The 24,975-nt window shown below is 45.9% G+C and overlaps 1 protein-coding gene and 1 non-coding gene across 2 annotated transcripts in view; one reads left to right on the top strand and one right to left on the bottom strand.

Moving 5' to 3' along the window:
• LOC144146842 (uncharacterized) overlaps positions 1–22,971 on the bottom strand; it is a 32,748-nt gene extending 9,777 nt beyond the window's left edge. The window contains exons 1-4 of the mRNA XM_077678780.1: positions 22,428–22,971; positions 20,784–21,074; positions 13,826–14,130; positions 3,979–4,140 (exon numbers count right to left, since the gene is read on the bottom strand). Of these exons, the coding sequence (XP_077534906.1) occupies positions 3,979–4,140; positions 13,826–14,130; positions 20,784–21,057 (741 nt within the window). The 5' untranslated portion in view covers positions 21,058–21,074; positions 22,428–22,971. The remainder of the gene's footprint in view (positions 1–3,978; positions 4,141–13,825; positions 14,131–20,783; positions 21,075–22,427) is intronic.
• On the top strand, positions 18,256–18,327 carry Trnat-cgu (transfer RNA threonine (anticodon CGU)). Its single transcript has one exon. It is a non-coding gene; the product is annotated as a tRNA-Thr (tRNA).
• Positions 22,972–24,975: the final 2,004 nt, after the last annotated feature.

Here is a 24,975-nt window from a genome sequence, read left to right as displayed (position 1 = left end):
AAAAATAATGGCATAATTAAAATCAGTCAAAAAAAGCAGCAAGACTGACAAGTTTCACAAAGTTTACTTGAAAATTGAAAGAAGTTGTTTTAAGACCAGTGTCCCCCCTTAATTAAGCACCCCACTGCGCAAAAAACAGGTACTGTTGTTCTCTAGTAAGAAACAAGGCTACTTCTTTAATGAGCAAAAAAAAAAAAAAAACTAGAGGTGCACAGACATCCAATATGGGATAACGAATCAAATAGGAATTGCAAAATCTGACTGCAAAACAAATATAATATCTTCAAATATGGAACCTTTGCGTTACTACGTACCGATGCTCTAAATTGTAGCCACAGCAAGGGGAGAAGGAAACTCAGGTGTTCAGGAGTTGACGCACCTGAGTGTTCGTGCACTAGTGCTTGGAAAAAAAATGGCACAAAAAATAAAGGATATAGACAAGCTGCATAAGCAATGAAAGATACATTTGGCATACATTGCCATAAAGAAATGCAGGGTCCTTAACTTGCTGCGAATGCAGAAAGTATATATAGCTGCAATTTCTCCAGTACACCTAGCTGCCGTCTCCAAAAAGGCTAAGCATACTATTTGGCTGGAATGTCCTCGCTCCAAGCATCCCCATAGCTAATGACTCAATTACTCACTCACGCCACTACGGTGAGAGCACACTCCTTTTTGGCTTACAGACTCGCACAACTAGCATGCTACTTCAGGTAGCATATATACGAGTTAGCATATATAGTATACTTGTCTAGTGCAGGCCTCAGAAGAGGTAGTAGGCTTTCCTTCACCGCTTTGAAGTAGTGTGGGAAAGCCAATCCAGGGCGGACTGACATATGGTGAAGCTTGAAAATTTTCGAGCTGTGCGGCAGAGGCAGCTTTGATTGATTATGGGTTTTAACGCGCCGACGCTACCCAGGCGGTGAGGAGGCGCGCCGTAGTGGAGGGCTCCGGATTAATTTTGACCCCCTGGGGATCTTTAACAAGCGACAAAATTTCGAACACGCGGGCATTCTCGCTTTTCGCTTTTATCAGAAAAGCGGCTGCCGCAGCCAAGAATCGAACCCACGACCTTGGGCTCAGCAGCGCAACGCCTTAGCCACTCCGCCACAAAGGCAGCTTTCATTGCTCTATCATTAGGAAATTTCAACTAGTACTTTAATATTTTGAACAGTAGAACTGCGCTGCGAATCGAATCGAATGGCAAACACTCTGCAAAGTACTTGAAGTTCCGAATCTTTGCACACCCTTTAAGGAACACAAAAAAAAAAAACGTGAGCTCGTATGGGACTAACACCCGGGTCCGCAGAGTAAAAGCTGAGTGCTGTACACAGCGCTACATCAGCCTGTTCCCAGTGACGGAACTAGAGTTATACCGCTGCGCGGGCAGTACTGACGTCATATCGCGTGGCAGATGAACGTAACAGCAGCATGCGAGTAGAACAGGTGTTTGCCAGCTGCACAGAACTCTCTTTTGGGAAAGTCCGGGCGCGGAGTGTCGCTTGTGTGACTGCCAAAGTAGTTCCCGTCAAATGACAAAGAAACCAAGGCGGAGAAACAGACGAAAATAAGATGCAGCACAAAAGACGTCTTTGATACTAAGCACCACAGGAAGACGCCTTCGAACCATGTAGAGCCAACCCACAAAGCAGGCCAAATTGCTCTTCTGGGCCACAGTTCGACACTGGACCAACATTTCAGTTTCGGCGGTGGACCACAACATCAAGCATTGTGGTCTGGCAACACACCCACGTCATGTGAGCAGGGTCTGGTCCACTTGCGCCAATAGAGAGCGGCGTGCGTACCACGGCTGTTTCGAAGCACTCGAAGGAGCCTGCTTATCACCCCCCAGTGGGTGGGGTTAGGCTTACCATTGCAACACTGCTTTTACCCCACTTTAACCAGCAACTCGTATGGTTCTAACTAGTGCAATGCTAGCCACCATTATCATGTTTTTTCAGGAATCTGGAACTCTGTGTACATGAAGAGTTCCATTCCAGCAAGCGGTGGTGAGTGACGACGGGCTCAGCCTAGCTCGCCTCGTCGTCGCCACTCATCGTGTGACGTTCATGCGAATGATGCCGGCGGTTGCGTGAGCGCCCCAGGCATGAATGCAGCTGTTCTTGCCCGGATAAAATGTTTCGTGCAACTCCGTACATTTCAGCATGTTGTTGCAGCCAGATGGTACCTGTGTTCGAACTTTCCTGTTCGAAATTTCAGACAGTCGGCCATTTTGCGGTACACTGGGACGAACCAGACTTGGACTACGCATCACATAACCGATCAGCCCGTGAACTTGTTCTATCATGTGGATAGGCCTCGAACTTAAAGGGACCCTGCAACACTCTTCGTGCAGTGCAAGTAAACCTGTGCGACGTTTAGATTAGACTTCCAGAAACACCCGAGCCAAATATTACCCGTGCACGTGAAGCGGTAAGCGCGCAAATCGCCGTGAAAGACGCGGAAAAACCAACCGCTCTCTCTTCAATTCTCCTCATTATTCACCCCTGGCATGGCCTCTGCGACATCAATCGGGCCATGGCTGTTCTGGCTGTCCTATTGGCTGTCGCTGGTCAACTTTGCGGCTAAATTCTGGCATTTCCTGTGACAATCAGCCGTCGTCAGCGCTGTGTATGAACCTCTTCTATGTCTGAACCTGTCCGCATGCTTTTGGTGTTTCTTTTGTTTTGAGTGCATGCGGAGTTTGAGTGACGAACTAAATATTCCAGTTTCAACGAGCCCACTCGACAACAAACGTTTATTGCTCCAAAAACGCCCTACCAGCCTGAGCGCTTGCTTGTGAGCAGGCCACCATGCCTGCTTTTTTGTGGCGCCAGACCGGAAATAGACCCGTCCACGTTGCGGGGAAAAGGACGAAACTCCCCCGCCTGCGACATATCGAAGGCCGCCGAACAGAACGCTGCGCGCCACCCCCCTCTCCGGGAGAGAGCGCGCAGCTTTCGTCGCATTGTCCGCGGTTGAGTTGAGAGGGAACATTTATGCGCGATTTTTCATCGCGCGTAGTTTCGGTGATAGTGAACGGATTTTCATAATTCTTGCGGGAGGAGATTGCTGGGACAATAGACTTAACCCCAAAATACATTCCGAGTAGTCGATGGTAAGTGTTGCAGTGTCCCTTTAAATGCACAGAGGATTTTCTCAGTGGGGAGAATGTAATGGGGAGAATGTAACAGCGGGGAGAAGTAGTGGGGAATGTAATGTGGGGGTTAATGTAATTTTCAATGTACCTTTTTCACTGCTATCATGAAGATGAATTAGTGGCAAGTGTTTCCATAGGGCAGATTACCTTAAGTCTGGCTTCATCTTGACAGTTTTGTCAGCGGTTCGAAGATGGAGCAAAAAAATTGGTGGCTAGGTTGTGCGAGCAAGGCCCATGACTCATAAATGCATAACGCGTGCTCTCATGAATGAAACAACAAGTCAAATACTAGGTATTCTACTTTCCCTATACAGTCTAAAACCAAATTTCTCTAGTAATCTTGCCATCTCTTAGACAATTACAAGTACTAGGCAATTTAAAAAAGTGAACAAGAACAGGCACACAAAAAGTAAACCGCAGAAAATGTTTTGCTGGTACATCAGTATGCATAGAGGTGGCGCTGGTGTTTAGACAGCAACTTATCCTGCATCATTGTTGACTTGCATTGTCGAAGTTTGCGGGGATAAATTGCTTACATTTCGCACAGGACCGGGATAACTGGAGATTAATGGAGAGGCCTCTGCCCTGCAGTGGGTGTAGATAGGCTGATGGTGATGTTGTCAACTTCGGTGCTTTTTGCCGGCTTTGTTAGGATTGTAACACGCCCTAACACGGCGGACGATTCACTAAGACGGCAACGAAGCCATAAAAAGTGAAAACTGGAGCACAGCTGTAATTATATACGGCTTCTCTCTACAGCCAGACTCCTTGGGCAACAACGCACGAGAGGTAGACGAGTGAGAAGGTAGTGAAGCTACCTGCGAGGCGGCCACGATGGCCTTCCTGGAGGCGGCCTCCCCTGCGGGGCTCAGCTGCCCGTCCGTCAGCAGAAGCAGCACGTGGAACTCCCTGCTGCAGATGGCAATCTCCTGGGCCTTCTCCACCACGGGGGCAAAGCTCGTCGGGCCCGACAGCTGCACCTGTAATAGTTAAGGGAATATAATTAACATAACCCAGCAAACATGCATTCACAGCCGACACAACGAAGTTTGACTCGCGTAACCGTCTAACTCCGCTGTTCAGTGCAGGGCTTCCTGTTCACTTACAAAGCCTAGGAGGAGTTCGGCCTTGAGTTCCTCGCAAACTACCATTTTGACACCACACTCGCTTGCGACGTGGTGTTTCACACTATCATAACCTTCAAAATATTTTCATTGCTTTCTATAGTCTCTCCGTTTGTTCCCACATGATTCACACACATAAAATGCGCTCCCAATCCACTCTATTCTGGCCTGCGAACAAGCCGTCATTGCTGAAGTTACCAAACGAGATGAGCGTCCCTTTCAAACTCCCTCGGCCCTCTTCAAACTCAAGAAATGGCCAACACATCATCAACTTAGATTAATTTATACAGTGTTTGTAAGGACACACACACCGCTGCCGCGCTCCAGCAGCGGACCTAAACTTGCAAAAGCTTGACTGCAATGCCTGAGCCGTGTCTCTGCAGATTGTTATTTTTTAGCCACACCAAGCTTTACTGAACCTCCTTGAAGTGTGCATGGGTTACAACAGTGCAAGCTTCTTGCAACCACAGTCATCTACCAGCTCAGCATGCCTGGCAACCACCACCTCTTTGGTAAAGGGGTACTAAACAATATGTTGGTCCGTTTCTCCCCTTCAACTGTATAGTATTTCCATGGGTGAGCTGCAAAGGGTCTATAATTAGTGCCTGGAATGATGCGCCGAAAGTCAAGAAGAGCACAGAGGCTAAAATGCTGCCAAAACTGACAATAGGCTGAGCACAAGGCCAGGCTACCGTCAGTTGATTGATTGTCAGCCAGGCTATTGAGCTTAACCCTTTCAGCCTTGAATTTTTTCTTTCCATCGTAAAACTTTTTTCTGTGTGTTTTTGTTAGTAATTGGACCCTATAAGCTTAAAAACCAAAGATTGAGCTTGTGATGCAAATAATTAGCAACTTACAAGCTTGACACCAAATTTGGTCATCAGGAAATTAGAATATTAATTTACAGCAGAGAATTTTTTCCCCGCGTTTTCCTCAATTTTGGAAAGCAGCAAGCCCACAGACAAAAAATAAGTCTGGTAGTGGAAGCATTTTTAGATTTACACCCATGTCATCAAACTTAAATTTCGGTCCCTGGGGTCACCATGACGCCAGTTTGACCTTCACTGCAATGCCTTCCTCTTCTAATGTTCAGCTGTAGCAAAAAGCGAACAATGGCGATGTCTATCGAAAGAGGCATCCTTGAAGAACTACTTCCCAGAAAACCAGCTGTTTTGGTTTTGTTCTCAAATTGCTAGAAGTCTCTTGGTTCATATCCTAAACATAGGACGCCAGGGCCAAAAGGGCTAAGGCCAGGCTAAGTTTGAATGAAACAGAGATCGTTCAAACAAGCTTTAAGGAGGAGTTTACGTTGAGATGTGTGGCAAAACGCAAGGGCAAACATTTTTGAACTAATTTTTGTTAAACAAAAGAAGTAGTGCTTGATTCGAGGTGCTTGATTTGCTGTTGTTAACATACAGAATGGGATGTTTACTGCAGGTAATGATTTCGGTATGGCGAACAGAAACGCCCACGCGACCTTGCACTGCAAAACAACCCAGGACAGCAATTAACCTTTACATGTGCTATTATACCATGCCGCTATGTGCTATGTATTATACCATGCCGCTAGTATACCATTACACGCTATTAAAATGCTACGTTGCCCTTGCCGATTACACTGCCATACAATTCTACCCCCTCAAAAATTTTAGTACCCCTTGAAAAAACACATTTTTATCATCTGCGTTCTTTTATGCTGTGTATGAAAACATCCTGTCTTGTTTTTGAATACATGACATAGGTCAGGAACGTAGCCAAGGGGGGGTGGAGGGTTATGGGGTTTGAACGCCCCTAGGAATTTTTTCCAGGCAGTGTATAAATGAGTGCTAGTGTTCCTTTTGACAAAACCTTTCCTTTCCCATGATCCATAACCCCCTTTGAAGAAAATTCCTGGCTACGACCCTATTGTAGATATACCACAGCCTCCCCCCCCTTTTTGTTTTGACGCCTCCCAAGGGCATGTTACACGATGGCAGTGCTTGGGGGAAAGATTTTTGTAGTACAAAGAACAAATTGGTGATTAGCGATGGGAGACCCCAACTTAGCGAGCTGTCCAACACAAAGCATTCTTTGGATAGTACTCCAAGCGGCGGCGACAGTCGCGAAGCCTCACTCAATCACCTCCTGTACCAAACCACACATGTAGCGCACACTTTGACAATGCATGCCTCAATTGAGGGGATGGCCAGTTTGCATGAGACCACACGTCAGGTCTCAGGTTGTCACAATGCTCGCTTCTGATTGGTCAATCCCAGAAAGAGGGTTACGGAACCCAGACAAACATGCACTAGTCTTCGGGCAACGTCACCAAGCCAGCATGGTGCATTCCTAATCTACAGTGTACAGTGTGACACATACTAACAGAATAAGGAGTGCCTTTAACGGGGCCATAAAGCCAAAATACAACTTTGCTCACTTTTAAAGAACTAGCCCTTGGTAACTGACACAGCTCCATTCTAGCCACGAAAGACATTTCTTTAACTGAAAAAACACAAGAAATACTAAAAAACTTTCAAATTTTGTGTTGCAATGACACCATATTGGCAGTAGTGATCTATTATGGGCCAGCTCTAAAAACAGTTGTCACTGTGTTAATTGCATGCTATCATTCAACTGATACAATTAATTCGAACCGGAGACCCCACTACAAGCTCCACAGTCATGTTTCTTGGCAGTGGCTGAGGCTGGGCCATGCCAATGGCACGAATGAGATTCTAAGACCCCATAGAGAAATCACCAAAAAGTGGCTGCGGAGTTGCCAGGTTGATATGTTTTCCTGAACATCTCCGTTATTTCTTCGAAGGTTGCAACAAAATTGGCATTCTTGCCATTGGGGCAAAGCATCCTTTTAATTAAATGGAAGAAACTTGTATTTTGCTTCGCGGCTCCTTTAAGATACAGTAGAACCTCGTTACAAGAGACACTGTTACAAGAGACACTCGGTTATAAGAGACATTTGAATGAAGACAGTTTGGTTGATTTTCCTATGTTTGCCATGTTAGCGACACAACTTTATTAGCTCACAAACACACTCTCTACTAGTGAGCGGTGACGCAAGAAAAAATTATTCTGGAAAACACGATACAAGAATGTAATCCTAAAACATGAAATGTATGTTATGGTTTATGAACAACCCTTTGCTCAGTTTATTTGAAGCAAGACGGGTCTGCTTCCTGGCACCAACAATAGATGACGCGAAAGCAGCACACTACCAGAACTCTGCTAACTCTACCAGAACATGCGGACACGATTCGTCCAGAGCCACCTGGTTCAAAACGGTTCTCTGATCGAGCGAGCAGCCGTTGAGTGGCGGTTCTTTGAGGGAGTTGCTCTGCCAAAGAACCGCCGGCAGCCGAGAAGCCCCGCTGCACTGAGCGGCTCAGAGGATCCGGCTCGTTCCTGACTCGGACCGCACTGAGTCAGGAACGCACAGGAACTGAGCGCACAAATGCAGCTGTGGTGAATCATATAGGTCACAGGACTTTATTTTCTTATTACTTTAAAAACGCAAATGCAGTTCGTTGACTGCTGCAATTGCGGCCTCCCGATCTGTCATTTACCGCCGCCACTGCCACAGTCTCAAAGAGCGGCTCAGAAGATCCAGCTCCAAGAAGAGCGGCTCTCGAAAACAGCGGGTCAGAAGATCCGAAGAACGGCTCAAAAGAGCCGGCTCCCCTGACTCGGACTGTCTGCTCCCACGACAGGAGGCGCTGGAGGAATTAGGAAAATTAAACCCACCTGGCCCGGCAGGGCAGCTGCTTTCTCGCACTGATAATAGATGGCGTGAAACTCGCACCAAAGTGCCGGCTCATTTGACCCGGCCCCTCGGCTTAGTCGGCTCTTCTTCCTCCATGGTTGGCTCTGCTGTGGCTCGCCCCGTTCGACACGGATCACCGAGCGGGCGAGAAGGGGCTCCCTCTCTCCAAAAGAACCGCCGCTCACTTTTACTGAGCCACGGCTCACTCGCTCTTCAAAAAGAGCGGCTCAAAAGATCCAGCTCGCTCCTCAGCGATGCATCTCTACGCGATATCAAAACAAACAACACGGCAGCTGACAGAACCGGCCGCTCGCGATTTCCTTTGATTCATGAGTACATTACTCGCATTCAAGAAGCATTTTGCTCGTCTCTAATAAACAAAGCGAGTATTACCGAATCTTTTAAATCAATGCACAGTGCTGACGTAGGCACAATAATATCATGCTCAGTACACTTCCAAACACGCTGGTGGAAGGTTAGCCACTCTAGGTGCAGTGGACAAAGGGCACAGATTGGGAACGCCAACTTTCAAGCAGGGTGTCGAACCGGAACCGGAACCGAACCCAAAACCGGAACCGAACCCGAATTTTTGCCCGGAACCGGAACTGAACCGGAACCGTATTTTTTCCGCCATTTTGGAACTGAACCCGAACCGGAACGAATTGAAGGAACCGTTCCGAACCGGTTCCGGGGCCTCAAAACTGTGATTTCTAGTTTTCCATCCCGGTACCCTACCTTGCATCCGAAGATACTTTTACCATTCGCCAGACGGCACCACGCAATATTTTGCATAGTCTGCAATTCCCAAGGCCCATAAGGTTCTCATCTTATTATTACCCTAAATTTAATGTAAAGTCCGTATACACTATTAGTTTGCTTTAGGTATTGCTCATCTCCCCAAATTATCTTTTTGCATTTACAATAACTTAAGTTAGGACGCATATTCCGTGGCAACATATCATGGGGTATTCTTTATGGTTTCTATGTGCAGTGTGTTTAAAATCGTGTGAAGTTTTCATGTTGTTAATTCGAATGCATCCGTGTCCGCTTGTGAAGGCCTTCAGGGACACCATCAACAATAAATCCGTATCTTCCACTTATTTTAGTTTGAGTGGGCACTTCTATAAAAACAGCACTGAGACACAAACACTCACAGTTCTCTACGTCACCATCACTTTTTTTGTACAGTGCCGTTGTGTTCTTTGGTTACTGCCCTACGAGAACATGAGAATTGAAAAAAAAAAATTGGGGCCTTCTCATTTTCACTTTTACAGTAAATGCGATAGCATTTCCATGCATGGATTTAAGTCGATTAACGCGGATTAGCGGGTAGACTAGGGTGGTTTAGTGAGATGAGTGAATGAACTAATGTGAATTAGTGGGACTGCGGTGTTGATTAATATGGATTAGAGGAATTAGCGGGTCAGTTAGGCGGATTAGAGGGTTGGACCAAACATGATAGATTTGGGGTCCTTGGCATTTGCAAATTTTGCAGCGTTCTCTTTCTCGCCCAATCAGGAAATTTAGTTACGCACAAAATAGCCGGAAAGTTATGTGTCGACCACCTGAATGCTATAAAAGGCCTTTTTTATGCACGTATTACGCTCTTATGTCATTTCTCGCGTAAGATTTACATCTCGCAATGAAGTTAAAAACTAATTGCCTAATGCATGTCTTATATTCACCAAAAGGTTCTCAAAATGTGTACATATAGGAGGTAAGACTAAGAAGCAACTAAACTGAAAGAAAAAAAAATGGAACGATCAACTGGTTTGATGCGAAAGACGCCCGATAGCATACTCCGATACCTTCTCTTTCTTCGTGCTACCGTTCTGCAGCCTTCCGCAGGTGTAGCATCTCAACCCCCGAACACAGCCCCTTCCAAGCTGAGGAAGAGGCGATAGCACGTGCGCTTAGCCAAAGGGCCGCCAAAAGTCAAATAACAGACTCTTATCAGGCGTGGCGCAACTTTGCCAACAGTCTATTGCATGTTACAACACTTCGAATGAACAAGCAGAGACCACCAACGAGACCAGCCAGGATTGTATGGGCACCAGCTCATACTGGCATCGCCGGCAGACAAGATCACCAACCTCGTGGCTGGACATTTGACCCGCTTAGCCAGCGCTGATGAAGCCGAGCCCGAGCGCATGCATCCTGTATACATACCAGGAAATTAATTAGCACTATAGGCTCTCCCGTAGAACGTATTCCTTCCCGCACAAATCGCTAGCGAATAACCAGGAAAGATTATTTCGTGCACTGCGGATTAACACCTTCCCACACATCACCAGTCTTCACCTCTTTAACAGGACACAATTCTCTCCCTTTCGTCGCTTCCGTGGGGAGCCTGGGAACCTCATACACACAGTAGGCGGCTGCGACAAGTCCACCCTAGATCCATACAACCTACACGTTTCCATAAAGATTTGGGAGAAAGCCTTGGCCAGCTCCGGCCTGGAAGATCAGTTTCTCTTGATGGAAACGACTGTCGACTCTACCCCTCGAATGAGGACGCCTCTCTGAAACTTTTCCTCGATTTATTTAAAGTTCATTTTTCCTCTCTCTACGAGGGATATTTACTGCTGCTTGTGACTTCACTTGGCTATTATCTTTCGTAGAGCCCAACCGCTCTCACCTGTCGCTGAAGTGCCATGTAGCAAGTTCCTGTCTCCGGTGGTTCCCTATCTAATGCCATCCTGTACACGGCGTCCAATGAGTCATTAAAGCCGTTCTTTCTTTCTAACTGGTACGTTAGCATATGAAAGATGAGCAGAAGGAAATCGCTTTAAACGCCACCAGCCACGCTTGACAGTCGGAGGTTGACGCCGACGCGGGACTGTTTTCGACTTCTAGCAGTGCTAATGATTTCGTGTTAAAGCTAAAGCGCCGTTGAAACAAGGGGTGCATGAAAAGCGTAGCAGACCAATCAATTTATTTAAAGGCAAAATTATTTGCCTCATTGTGCGAAAACAGGGGTGCATGCGCGCGTGCGTGCCTAGACATTTGGTGGAACCAAAAAAGATGTTGGGCGCTCAGGCTCTCCTGCGCGCCAAAAAGACTTCTCGCTCGCCAGTAAACTACCTGCCTGCCTGGCTGCCTGCCAGGCAGGCGATTCCTGCGAGGATGCGTGATTTCGTGACGAGGGGCGGCCCGCCACGAGACGCCCGGGCGGAGGGGGGAGGCGGCGGAGACGCAAAATACTGTACCATGGCGACACTCCAGGGTACTAAAACATTTCTGCAGAAATTCAAACAATTATCTACTAATGCGTAGCATTCCTATGCCGCTTGTCCTCAGTGTGAGTTTCTACAGCCAATTTTTTGGTTTTTATAAATCCTGTCCGACCAATTATCTCAATTGACGCTGCTATAATTACAAATATAATATTCGCGAAATATCCATTATTGTGGAAATGCAGGCAGTTATACGGTTTCCCATTTTCCTTAATTGCTTAATATTTTTCTTATTTTATAGTTTTTCAAAATTTTGTTCGACCAATTATTTCTATTTGCGCCATTATAACGATTACATTTGTAACTCGCGAAATCTGCCTTATTGTGGAAATGCAGTGTGTTACACGGTTCGCCAGTTTCCGCAATTATTTTACATTTTTTTATTTTTTACATTTATAAATTTTGTTCGACTAATTATCTCCATTTACCCTATATAACGATTACAGGTAGAAATTTCCAATAATCGTCATTATTGTGTAAATGCAGGGTGTCACACAGTTTGCCAGTTTCGGTTATTACTTTTTTTATTTTTTAGTTTTTCAGAAATTTTGTGCGACCAGTTATCTCCATTTACGCTATTATAGCGATTACAGGTGGAACTCCCGCGAAATCGGTATTTTTGTGGAAATGAAGGGGGTTACACGGTCCTTGCTGTGGGCAAAGAATGGTACGTGTTAAAACGATTGCGGACGGACGGGTCGTCTGCTTAGTAGGACGGGGCGATAGGCAGTCTGCAGGGAGGCTGCCCATTACCAGAAGATTCTGGCGAAGATGCATTGAGGGGGAGGCGTCAGAGGCACCAGTGTGCTGCCCACTGGTCAGGAGGCTACCTGTTTGCCTTCCAGAAGACTGTGGCGAGAACGCATTATTTGGAGACGATGTGCGGCCCGTCACTTGTCGGCGAAGGAAGTGGATCACATGGCTGCACAGCGGCTACGTAGAGCCATGCGTTAGAGCGCAGCCCTTAAGCACCCGCTCCTGTGGTTTCGCGTAGTCCCTCAACGTTGGACTCGTTGTAACCGAGAGAACGAAGACGCCACCGAAGATAGAGCTGGCAGGAAAACGGAGGTTGCAAGTATGACGAAAGTGTAAGGGGGAGGGCGTAATTCCGTGACCGTGCGAGACGTGCTTCCCAGTGGCGACCCCTTACGAGACAACGACAGAGTATGCCGCGCGCCGTCGTGCATTAGCTGATGACGCGACCACTTCCTGAGGCACAGCATCTATGCGCCGTCGCCGAGAAGACTACAGTTCGCGCTGCACTCAAATTTCGCATTAGCGAGTGTCGTAATCGTCCGTCATTTTCTTCCTCAAGAAAACAACTGCGGGGTATAAAACTGCAGCGTTATGATCCAAGAATAAATTAAATTAAATTATAAAAATGAAAGAAACTAAATCAATAAAAATAAACTTGCGGCCATAAAAAGCAGGGCTTTCAAATTCATACAAATACGCAGTCTTATGTGTCCGAGCGAATTTTTCATTTCGCTTCAGTTAATGTTGTAATAGTAGACCTACTATAGAAAACATTTTGCAGTACATTTTACAGTTAAAGGAACTCTTCAACACTTTAGATCAACGCTCTCACTCTTATCTTCGCATCTGGAAACACTGCAAAAGTTATAGCTATTGCCAGCACAGAGGAGCAGTGCGGGATTTGCTCTTCCCAGCAGATACGCCTTCCGTTTCTGCTTCGCTGTTGTGGTTTCATTTTAATGTCGCAACTTAAGGAAAGCCGGCAAATAGCCGCTACATCGCTGTAATGACGTCATTCCAGCGGTAGAAGAACGCCAAGACTGGGGAAGAAAGAAAAGTATTTCAAGCACGTTTGTAAGTTATCTGACGGGGACAGAACAGTACTTTTTGTCTGAGGGACTTTCCGACTCCCTGATCTAAGTACTGGATGTGTTGGTTGACTACTTTCTGCAAGCATTCAAGATTTCGAGCAAAGTTGAAAAAAGTGTTGCAGGGTTACTTATTTTTGGCCAAAACAAAACACTTGCACAAAAAAACCTACATTATGGCTTCGTTTTTGACAAGGAAACCTGACAAGGAAACAAAACACTAGCACAAAAAATGAACAGAAAAAAACACGCTTGCTTTTTTTTTCTCCGAACCCGTTCGAACCCGTTTGAACCGGTTCGAACCGGTTCAAACCGGAACAGAATGGTGCGCCGGAACTGAACCCGAACCGAACCCGAAAGGAGTGAACCCGAACCCGAACCGAACCCGAAAAAATACCGGTTCGACACCCTGCTTTCAAGGTCGGCATCAGCTTTATGGACGCTAGAATGTATGCAACGGTAAATTAATACGCTGCGCTTTGACCATAGAAACGAGGCTGTTACGCTTTCCCCAGCTCGTAGCACCCCTGATTTCCCAGTTCTCTTGCCGTTACAAGTGGCACAAAGTTTCTAAGTCGACCCCCCAACAATGGATTGTCGAATATGGTAAATATGGTGTGTAAATATGGTAGCTCTGGTGCGTTAAGCCCCCCGTATTTGAATCTGAGTTTACGTAGAAGCACTCAATCATTTCACAAACGGACCTTGTGGGCGGTATGGGTGTAGGCGCACATGAGGTCGTTGAAGTCGAGGCAGGGGGCCCCGGACTCGATGAGGGGGAAGAGGCCCCCGTCCTTGGTGAGGGCGTCGCCGAAGCCATAGGCCGGCACGGGGTTGCCGTGCAGCAGGGGCCCCAGGGCCGAGCCCAGGGAGGCCAGGGCCCGCTGGTAGGGGTTGTGGGAGCCCGACTTGAGGGCGTGCAGGCTCTCCCCGCGAAAGCTGCGCCGGCCCTGCCATTCGTTGCTCGCTGAGAAGTCGATGCCCACGATCACGTGGATGTCCGGCAGGCCTGCGCGATGCACAAGGTTACGCACATGCGTTGCAGTGTGTGTACAATGTGTGCTATATGTTGTACGTGTGCTGTATACATGAATATTGCATATACGTTATACAGTAGAATCTTGTCATGAGAGACACTGCTACAAGAGACACTTGGTTATAAGAGACATTTGAAAATGGTTTGGTTAGTTTTCCTATGTTCACCATGTTAGCAACATTGCACACAAGAGACATGGTAACAAGAGACACTCTGCTACTAAGGGCCACTTTTTTGGGCCCCTAGAGTAAATTCTTCAGTATTTAGAAGAGACACGATGAAAGAAGGGCCTTATATAAAAGACCTTGTGGAAAACTGCCCTCAATATGAAGCTTGGGCCTGCACCCAACAAGAGACCACAGGGGCTCCAGAAACTTTTGATTTTGGTGAGTTTGTGTCTGCAGATGTGGACCTGGTGTGTTCGAGAAGCCTAGAGATCATGTGATCCTCACGCAAGTAAATGGTGCCCTAGAAGATGAACCAGAGGAGCAAGATGACAAGGGTAGTGCTAGCGTCACTAGCGGCTTTTAGAGTGTTGGCACTCTTTTCTCTCATTGTTATGTGCCGCCAGGATTTTCGTTAGTCGGTCGGCACCACGTGATATTTGTTTACATATGGGCGCAGCCATTTTGTTTCCGGGTGCCTTCTCTCTCTCTCTCTCTACTGCGTGGACGCTAGAGCGATCGGTCACACACTGCCTGTCAAAACCGGCGGCGGTTTCGTTGGGAGAGATGGCAACACTGCAAGCCAAAAACAAAATGGCCCCCAGACGCTTCCGGGTGCACGAAGTGGCGGTACTCTTAACCGTAGCTTATTTAGTGACGCTAGGTATTGCAGGACAGAAAGTGTCAGCAGTTAAGGCTGACAATTGTCTAAGTGCACTTTAACGGTATTGTGAGAACAGGAGCGCTTGCAAAATGAAGTGCTTTGCCTACAAAAGTTGGGAAAGAAACTAACGTAATCTGCAGTCCCTAAAACTACTATGCATGACTTTTTTAGCCACAGTGAGAATCTTCTTGTCGACCTGTGTGAATATGCTTTGATACTGATACTGATACCACTTTGATACAAAGTGGTCATGTTCGACTGCACACTGTTTTTAGAATTTTTGGTTACGAGACCTTTTTTACAAGAGATGTTCTTGAGTCCCTTAAGTGTCTCATGTAACGAGGTTTCACTGCATATGAGAAGTTGATGTTCACCAGTCCAGCTCTTGCACGTGGTATACATTATATATTAATCTAATGTAACAGTAATATATTAACATTTAATTCTAATAACATATGCATTTTAATACAAAATAAAATGCATATGCATTACATATATAGCATACATACAAAACATATATAAGTTGCATACACGAAGTTGATGCCCACAATTACGTGGATGCCTGGCAGGCCTACATGTCCGTCCGCACTGCAACATAGCGCGCACACGCTACAATATGTACACATTACGCGTTATATGTCGAAGAAATCCGTATACGTATAATGTATAGATTATGCGCATGTTATACGTGCAACAAACCTATACATGCAAAATGTGTGCGTATGTTTCACCCTCGCCTCCTGTATTTGTTTTAAGCCAAACGCACCACTCGCTTCAGAATGGAAGTGATGGAGACACCTTTTTCGACCACGTGCTGTAAAATGGGGCCACAAAAGTAACCGCACTCCACTGAATGTTTGGAATTTGAGAGCGGCTTGTGCCTGGTTGCAAAGGCAACCGGTGCTCGAGGCCGCCAAAGTAGCAGCATCTGGCCAGCAATAGCAAACCAAAAGCCGTGGCACAGCATGTTATGCCTACACTGCTGCTTTCCACCAGGTGTCACCCGAAGATCAACTGATCACGTGACAAGTATTGGGAAGATTAGCAATCGGGGGAGGGTGGCAGAAGGAGCAGGAAAGGGCTTGGTTGGCCAATCAGGGGCGATGCATTTTGCATTGAAAAAATACAGGAGGCAATGGTTATATGAACATATGTAACAGACATGATATAAATCTAACAGGTCTGCATATGTGTAATTTATGTTACACATATGTTATACATATACCTACTATAGATATTGTACATATAACAGATATGTACTATATGCATAATGTATGCCTCATATGTATAATGTACTGTATAAGTCAAAGTAAAGGTCGACCCATAATATAGGTCGACCCCCTTACCTTGCGGCCGAGAAATGGGAAAAACATTAAGCCAATGACAGGTATATAGGTCAAGGGGTGACTTTCAACTTTTTAGTTAAAAATCTTGAGCTATATTCCGACCTATACGGTACATATAACAGACGTATGCATAACGTCACATCCAGATGCAGTGTTGGCATTTTTCATTTGTGGGTGCCACGTCAGCAGTTGTGTCAAACTGAACAAGTAAACTAACGCGAGCACTTTGGTGCATGATACTACTTAGAAAACCAGCGCTAAAAATGATACACAGGAAGAAAACACAAACACTGCGCTGAACTGCCTCCTGAATTTTATTAAGACGAACAACGAATATATACTAGAATTGAAACAAATAAAGAAGGAAAATCATAACGAAAACGGACAAAAGCAGCAGTTGTCTCTCCATGAAGCCATGCAGGAGTTGATTGTTTGGTGGGGAAAGAATCTCCCTGCCAGCTTGCGATTATCTTGTTAAGGACTAATGGAGCGACCCTATCCGCACAAACTCAGATTAGACAGGGTGATAAGAAGAGCAAGAGCAGTCCTTCCTGTGATTCACAAGTGGAATTTTTTTGCAAATATAAAAACTTTTATCACGTATCACACACTTCGTGTGCTCATCCTTCTTGCCATATTATTTCTCCCAGATGGCACAACAAAAAAGTCTAACGATGTGAAGGCGCAAATGCAAAAGCCTGACACCAACAACAAGCAAAGACGGATTAAAACAAAAGGCACTGCTATTATTATTACCAGTTCTCTGCTCCTTCTTTCATTGCAAGTAATTTAGCTTTACAGTGTCTCCACTTGCAGAGTGACTACACAGTGTCTTATAGACCCACCTGTGCAGCGTCTTAACAAGTAGCCCTGCTTTCGATCCCTTGAGAAAATGGGAAGCATTTCTAGCTAGAAATAGTAATTTCCAGCTTCATTTCCGACTGGAATCGACAGCTTCTAACTAGAAAAAGTCTAAGTCAAGCTAGAGGCTATTCTCTCCAGCTTGCAGGGTTTTTTTCCTTCCAGCTGGACTGACAAATGCTAGCTGGAAGTAACAATAACTGCCAGCCTGAATGAAATCTCAATCCAGCTAGAAATGAGCTAGAAACTGAATTTCTATCTGGAAATTCTGCCGATTTCTAGCTTGAAATATTTCTGGCTAAAAACATTTCTAGTTAGAAAAACTTCTAGCTAGCAATTTTGTTTCTAGCAAAAAATGAGTTCTACCAAAGAATTTTCTATTTTTCTAATACTGCTGTCAGCATATGTGTATATGCCCCCCCCCCCACCCTTATGCAATACCTTCCATTGAGGGCCTTTAGGGGCACTATGAAAAAAATAAAATAGAATGAGTTACTAGCTAGCTAGAAGAAATTTCTGGTTCAATATTCCAGCTAGAAGAAATATTATTTGCACCTGGGATACTTCCACTTAACTTCCTGTGCGACAACACCATCTCCTAGAAACCTCACATTTTACATTTTATTACTATTTTTTCTCAACTGATTTTGATAAAAGTACTGGATTAGGTCACTTTAGGATAGAACCCCTACCCATTCTGCATTGGCGTGTGCAGATTCAACCAGGAAATTATGTATTTTTCTTTTTTTGTTGCAAAAAAAAAAAACAGTTTCTTACTTGCTGCAAGAAGCCAAGACAACATTGTCATTGATTAATTTTGCTGTTACAACAAGAAAACACCCCAGAATGGCATGTGTGCCCAAAGTGCACATGCATAGCCTAATGCTAGACAGTTCAACATAAAAAAGTGCGAGATGTCATGAGTTTATTGAAACACACTGTTGCTAACTTCCCTAAACCAGTAACATGTTAAACATTAACTTGATTAGTATATACAAATAAACAAAGCCTTCTCTCAGTGGTGGGAAAACTTGGATGACGCAGGCGAGCCTAGAGCATCCGTGCCGCTATAGCTCAGTGGTAGAGCACTGGTCTCGTAAACCAGGGGTCGTGAGTTCAAACCTCACTGGCGGCAGTGCTTTTTTTTTTTTTTTTTCGCCGAGTTTTACAACTTTCGCAGCATAGAACAATAGAACCAATGCATACACTCGCACCGCAAAGAGCCAGTTTTCCCTGTTGAAGCAGACAAAAAAAAGGCCTAACAAATGTCACCAGAGGGATGCTGGGAGCTGCACGACTTCTACCTTATTTCAGTGTATTCGCAGTATTGTGAGGGTCTCAACCGTTGTTAAAAATCAGGACTGATGCCTTGTGCATTGACCAAGACCCTGAGAAACTTCAACATCATTTTCAGAGAATGCACAAATTCATTTGGCTTTGCTTGATGCCTGCATCTTCCAGGCACTATAGCACCCAATTTTAGAAGTGTTGACCCAGATTTTATTTTTTTTAGGCAGAAGTGCTCATGGGTTTTGATCTAAATTAAGGCCGTTGACGGTTCTCTAGCGGCTTTATCAGCGTGTACCTCCATTACAGAATAGACCTCTCGTCTGACACCATGCCACACCTACTGCACGCACTACGAAGCGACCGACCTTACTGATAACTGGGGCTCAAGCATTTATTCGTAACAAACAACCTCCTCAATCATGTGCCTGCCAGAAAATGAACTTTATTAGCTGCACCATTTTGATATCCGACATGTAAAAGTTACCTTGAGTGCACACGGGTGAGTTTAAGTGAACAAATTTACTGTTATAATAACAGGACGATTTGTTTTACCCACTGTTAAGTTTTAAACGGCAACTACAATGGCAGCACAAATGCCATGTTTGCAAGTATATTTTTAGAGCCGGGCAGATGTTAATTTGCAAGTGAATGATGAAGTTCCAGATAATTAGTGACCGACAGTTTCCCGATTAAATTCCTAATAACTGGTTCAGGGAACGTGTTTATATTGAAGAATCGGAGGCAAATAATAGCTCAACTGACCCCGCTTAAAAAAAAAAAAAGAAATACAAAGCTGGCATGCCGTTAGGGACCCGCATTCCCCAAGTTGGAAAAAGGAACAATAGGGGCGGCATTCAGAGGTAGAAAACACGCTTCGCCGATTACGAAACAAACTTGCACAGGAGACCTCCTGGTTTGAATAAGGAGAAAATGCCTCACGGCGCTTAACTCTGCCCACACGCTTTGAATACGAGAACATTACGGCTTCCCCTCGCAATACCTACAAAAGACATTGTTTTCTTCTACATTGTGTTTGCCTCTGCTTGTTCACTTTCATTTCTCCATTCTTTTTTGTCACAAAAGTAGGTACTTCAACGGGCACACTGTTGGCAGGCACTTCATGCCCCAGCTTCCCTAGAATCACCAATTTCTGTGTCTTGTGTGCAACTGTTCCACCCTGTCACGCTTAACCCATCACACAATACCACGCCAGTGCCACCAGGACAAGGCCAACTCTTGTTCGACCACTGGCAACCTGCTGAGTTAGCACGACGGTAACCACTTGGCTTGTACTCAAAGAGACCCGGGTTCAATCCACACACAAACTCAATGGTGTTTTTTACTTACTCAATTTAGGTACGCCATTTATATTATATAATGGTGGCCATTTTCTGCACCGGACAATGACACAAGCAAAGCTGGCGTTTCGCACAATGGGACACTTAAAGGAGCCATGAAGGGAAAATACAACTTCATTTAATTTGAAAGAACTAGGATTCAGCACCTCACTCAGCTTCATTACAGCCACAAAAGATGTTTGTTTAACGAAAAAAAGCAAGAAGTATTTAAAACTTTCAAATTTTGCGCCACAGTGACGTGTTATGAGAAAGAATGACGTCATACGGGCCAACAATAAAACATAATTTTCAGTGCGTTAACTGCACGTTAGAATTCAAGCGATGCAGTCAAATAGAACTAGAGGCCCCATTACAGACGTCCTGTCATGTGTCGTCGTGACAGGTCAGTTAGGCGGCCGCCAATCGCACAAACAAGGTTCCGTGACGTCATAGAAAAGTTGCGGGAAATTGGCTAGGGGGTCGCGACTGCTTCACATGTCTTCTTTAATATCTCCGTTATTTGTTCGAAGATTGCGATAATATTGATATCGTTGTTATCGGGACTAAGCAGTCTTTCTAATAAACCCAACTTGTATTTTGTCTTCCTTGCTCCTTTAAGGCTTTCATCGTAAAAAACTCGGCCCCTTGAAGCAATCAGAAAATTTGGACGGAAGGAAATATGTATTCAGTTCATAACCCATGGTAAAAGCAGATATACGAGTCTGTGGGGAAGAGTGTTATATTGCATTTTACATAAAAGGCCCGTTCACACTTGCAACGAAAGCGACGGGAAGACTGTCGCTTTGTCGCGCGGTGACGAAAATTCGTCCCAACCATTCAGCAAAAACGATCGTTGCGCGACAAAGCAACGGGATTCCCGTCGCTTTCGTCGCAAGTGTGAATAGGCCTTAACACGACCCTGCACATAAGTGCCCGAGTTAAATATTCTTGTTCTTGTCCTCACCTGCCCGCCGCATGGCTGTGCTGACCTCGGAGAAAGTGCTGAAGCGGTCGCGGAAGGCCGCAAAGTCGTGCACCTCCTCTCGCGACAGGCCGAGGATGGCGAACAGACTGGTCGAGTAGTAGCGACTCTTGCAGGACGAGGAGGTCGCCGTGTCATCATCAGGTGCGCTGGTGGAAGAGGAGGAGCGCTCCTGCTGGCTCACCTCGTGGCAGTAGTGGTCGAAGAGCAGCAGGAACACAAAGGTGGCCACCACAAAGCAGATCAGGGCCTCCATCCGTGGGACGCTGCAGGCTGCAGCACGCATCGATACTTTTCGTGAGAAAGGGAACGAAAAGACGATCACGAGGCAAAAGGCAATGAAGACCCAATCACAATACGTTTCATGACAAACGGCTACAGCATCCGCCAAAAGGGTCTGAAGTAATGCTTGGTGTTGGGATAGTTGGTGCAACATGTTCTGAAAGCATTGTAGTGCGCTATCTTCACAACAAACGGTACATTTTTAGGGGCGAGGCCCCTTAAGAGCTCAGGCTGTCGGCGTCTCATGTCGTCACCATCGTAATTGCTGTCTCATGTAGTCACGGTACTAAAACACCGGGACACTCGCTTACGCCTCGCACTAGAACGTAACACGTACTTAAAAAACACCGGGAGACTCGTTTACACCTTGCGCTAAAACGCTTTGTACTTCAAATACACGAGACTTTTACAGCTAAGCTGTATACCTCCACCCTGAACGGTTTCAACTCCGTCGGAAAAACGCCAAGGCGCCAAGATTACCCTATTACACTGCATGCTTTGCCCCTCCCCAGGTTTCACATTAGGGGAGACGGCCAGAGGTGTTTTCTGTAACTGTTGCAGTGAGAAAAACCCAGCGCAAGCCTTTCAAAAAACCAAAGGTGCTATGACAGCGTCAGAAGCCTTTCAGATCTTGCAGGTTTAAATACCATTGAGGTAATATTAAAATACCGGTTACAGCGGTATTTTAGTCTTTTCTATGTGTGATCTGAGTAAATATAGGACCACAGAACTGAGATTGTAGCGTAACAACAAGTGAGAAGGACCAAATGGAGAGACACTGTTGTGCTGTTTATACAATAAAGTAACATGCATTAACTACTCCAATTGAAAGCTACATAAAGTAGACTGATCTCTTTCTATGTAGATGTCCTGCAAACTGAATCGAGAAGAACAGAAGGACCTACACTTTTATCAAACTGAAGAGTGGCGCAAATACTCGCGCAGTTACTCATAAACACAGGAGTGAAGGCGCAGATATATGTAACCGACCGATGAAGAACAAGTCCTATCTGCGCGAGCCAAGTTAATTCTCGTTTTAATACAGAAGAAAAATATGGTCGAAACTCCAGAGTGAGAATTATTGTTATCTAGCAAGTAATAATTTTCTCAGGGGCTACTGTCTAAAAAACCATACGCAAATTTCCCCCAGTGGGCACACGTTGTATGACGTGTTCGAATCTGACGGACGGACGGATTTTTCAATGACGGGAGTCTTTGTTGACGCGCTGTCACGGACACCTTCCGATCGCGTTAAACGAAACCAGCCCGCCGTATCGCGCACGCGATCTTTCGAAATCAAGAACGCAATGAAAACAAAACAAAACACAGACCACCGAAACTTACCTGCCGTGGGCCTTGTCTACTTGCCCAAGATACCCAAGCCCTTGGCGAGGTCAACAACGGTTAAAACAGAGCCCTTCTCGCGCACAAGATGCCCAGCGCGCCATGCGTTGTACGATAAGAACGACTGCCAAGGCCAGGGTAGTCAATTTGTTTGCAGCACATCGTAGTACGTCAGACTTTCCAGCGCTGCTCGAGGCACGCCCGGGTCATAGAACAGCTGAATGACACTTGACGCAACGTCACACTTGTCAAGTTACTGCACTCTCAAAACTTGAACGCACGAGTACCGCTCGGACGCAGCGCACAAGGCAGACCCTCCACTACGAAGAGACGGAATGTAAACAAATCACTCCACGTGCGACGAGGACGATCACAGGTTGACGGAATCCTTGGCGGCGCCTGCTGTGGCACACTCTGGCGCGCGTCGCTCGGAGTCGGAGATCGGCAGTGTTGCAATAAGCTTCCGAGAAGAAAAAAAGCACAGCGGGAAAAAGTCACACTCTGCTCGCACACGGCAGAATTTAGAAGAAAAACTAGAAAGAGAAACCTTCGAAGATAGTGTGAGCAGTACGTGGGATGTCAAGGACGGAGGGCTATGACAAGACATTCTCCGCGTAGGGGCGCGGCGAAGAACAAGCGTGCGTTGGCAGGTGCGCGTAGGCGCGCATAGTTGGAAATCAGGGTCTCAAATTGTAAGTTTAAGTACAGATGCACAAATAACACTAAAAAAAAACCGTGAACACAAAATTTTTTGTTCATTAAACGCTGCTTTTTTTCCCCAATGTTAATAATAGCAATTTCAGCGTAAGCTCAAACAAGCAATCGTACAACAGCTGCAACACATATCCCACGTTTTAGCTGCAGCTGTAACACATAAGCCACGTATGTTTTTGCCCGGCCCTTAAACTAAGACGGCGGACCCGAGACTTGTTTATGAAAACCACATGCGGTTGCCTTGGTGCCTCTACCTATATTCCGTTTGATTGTTACATACTTTACGTGAAACGCACAAAAATCACGGTTTTTAAATGCAGAGCATTTAAGTAACTCGCGATGTCACCCGCGTTGACGTCGGTAGTCCGCACCGCACCCCTCCCTACTATATAAAAAAAAATACCATCCGGCGCCTGGTTTCGATCCCTCGACCCTGCGGGCGGAACGCAATATACATGGTGCTCTACCCACTGCGCCACAAAGCCGACACAGAACGGGACGCTACGAACGCGCCTTATATAGTTGACTCATTCAAATTACCGCTGACGAGCGCTCTCTCGTCAGCAGTTGCCACAAGTGCAACAACATTAATGTAACGCAAACTACTTAACGTCGTGCGCCCCCGGAAATGCTCTGCATTTGATCGTGCCCCTCGCGAGGGGGATGTTTCACTGCGTCTTCTCTCGGTCGCGGGACCCGTGGCGCCATCTGGCGGAGGCGCGGCACAACTCGTAGCACTTTCTTTGAAAAAGCGCCTTGAAAGCGCGGCAAATATGAAATAGGGATGACGCGCTTTCGAGGCAATCCGCCGACGCAGCTGCTTTGTGTTTTGTCTTCGTGTTTTAGTGTTTACCTTGTAATACTAGTGAAACTCTTTCAGCTGGTTCAAACGGGATCAACTGGTCCCAGTTGGGAACTAACTGTTCCCAGTGGGGAACTAACTGGTCCCAGTGGGGAACTAGCTGGCCCGAGCTGGGATGCAATTGGTCCCAGTTGGGAGGTGACTGGTCCCAGTTGGGAAGCTGAAAGAGGGCAACCGGTCCCACTTGGAGGCGACTGGCCCCAGTTGAGAAGCTGAAATGGGACAACTGGTCCCATTTGGGCTAACCTGCCCAGTTGGAAGGCAATGTTGCCAACGGGGAAGCTGAAAGGGGCCAACTGGTCTCAGTTGGGCTGAAGCTAGTCTCATTTGGGAGGCATGCGTATCGAATGTAGAATCAATGTGTAATGTTACAGGTCATTGTTTCCTCTGAATTCGCGCAAGCTTTTTACTATGATTACCGCTATTAGCTCAGCTGACGTCTAGTAGCGTGGAATTTGAAATCATTTCTGTATGCACGCCTTTCTTTCTGGAGGAAGCAATGTATTTCAGGGTGAATGAGAGGAGTACAGACAAGAAATTATTCGTGTCAAGATTTTTTCGCTGCTGTGGGTGCCTACCAGCCCACTAATTATAAGCCACATTCGATGGTCGATAGCAGAGTGAATAATTATTTGCAGCCACGTTCCTTCCTTCCTTCCTTCCTTCCTTCCTTCCTTCCTTCCTTCCTTCCTTCCTTCCTTCCTTCCTTCCTTCCTTCCTTCCTTCCTTCCTTCCTTCCTTCCTTCCTTCCTTCCTTCCAGAGGTACGTAGAATGAGTCAAGACATCCGAATTGGGTTGGGTTTGTTAACTCCTCCTACTTTCATACCGAATAACGAACCCCTTGAATGGCTAAGATGAGCGAAGTGATCGAAAGACGAAAATGATATATTGCGCACGTACAAAAACGATGACTATGCATAATTGTGTTTGGGGGGATAAGCTACGCACCAAGCACATGCCTACGCACCTAG

Source organism: Haemaphysalis longicornis, unplaced genomic scaffold, assembly GCF_048455015.1.
Source record: "Haemaphysalis longicornis isolate Haplotype H1 unplaced genomic scaffold, Haemaphysalis longicornis Haplotype H1 scaffold_7, whole genome shotgun sequence".
In the NCBI taxonomy this organism is placed as follows: domain Eukaryota; kingdom Metazoa; phylum Arthropoda; class Arachnida; order Ixodida; family Ixodidae; genus Haemaphysalis; species Haemaphysalis longicornis.
The sequence above is the reverse complement of the archived record's forward strand: the minus strand, read 5'-3'. Positions and strand labels throughout refer to the sequence as shown.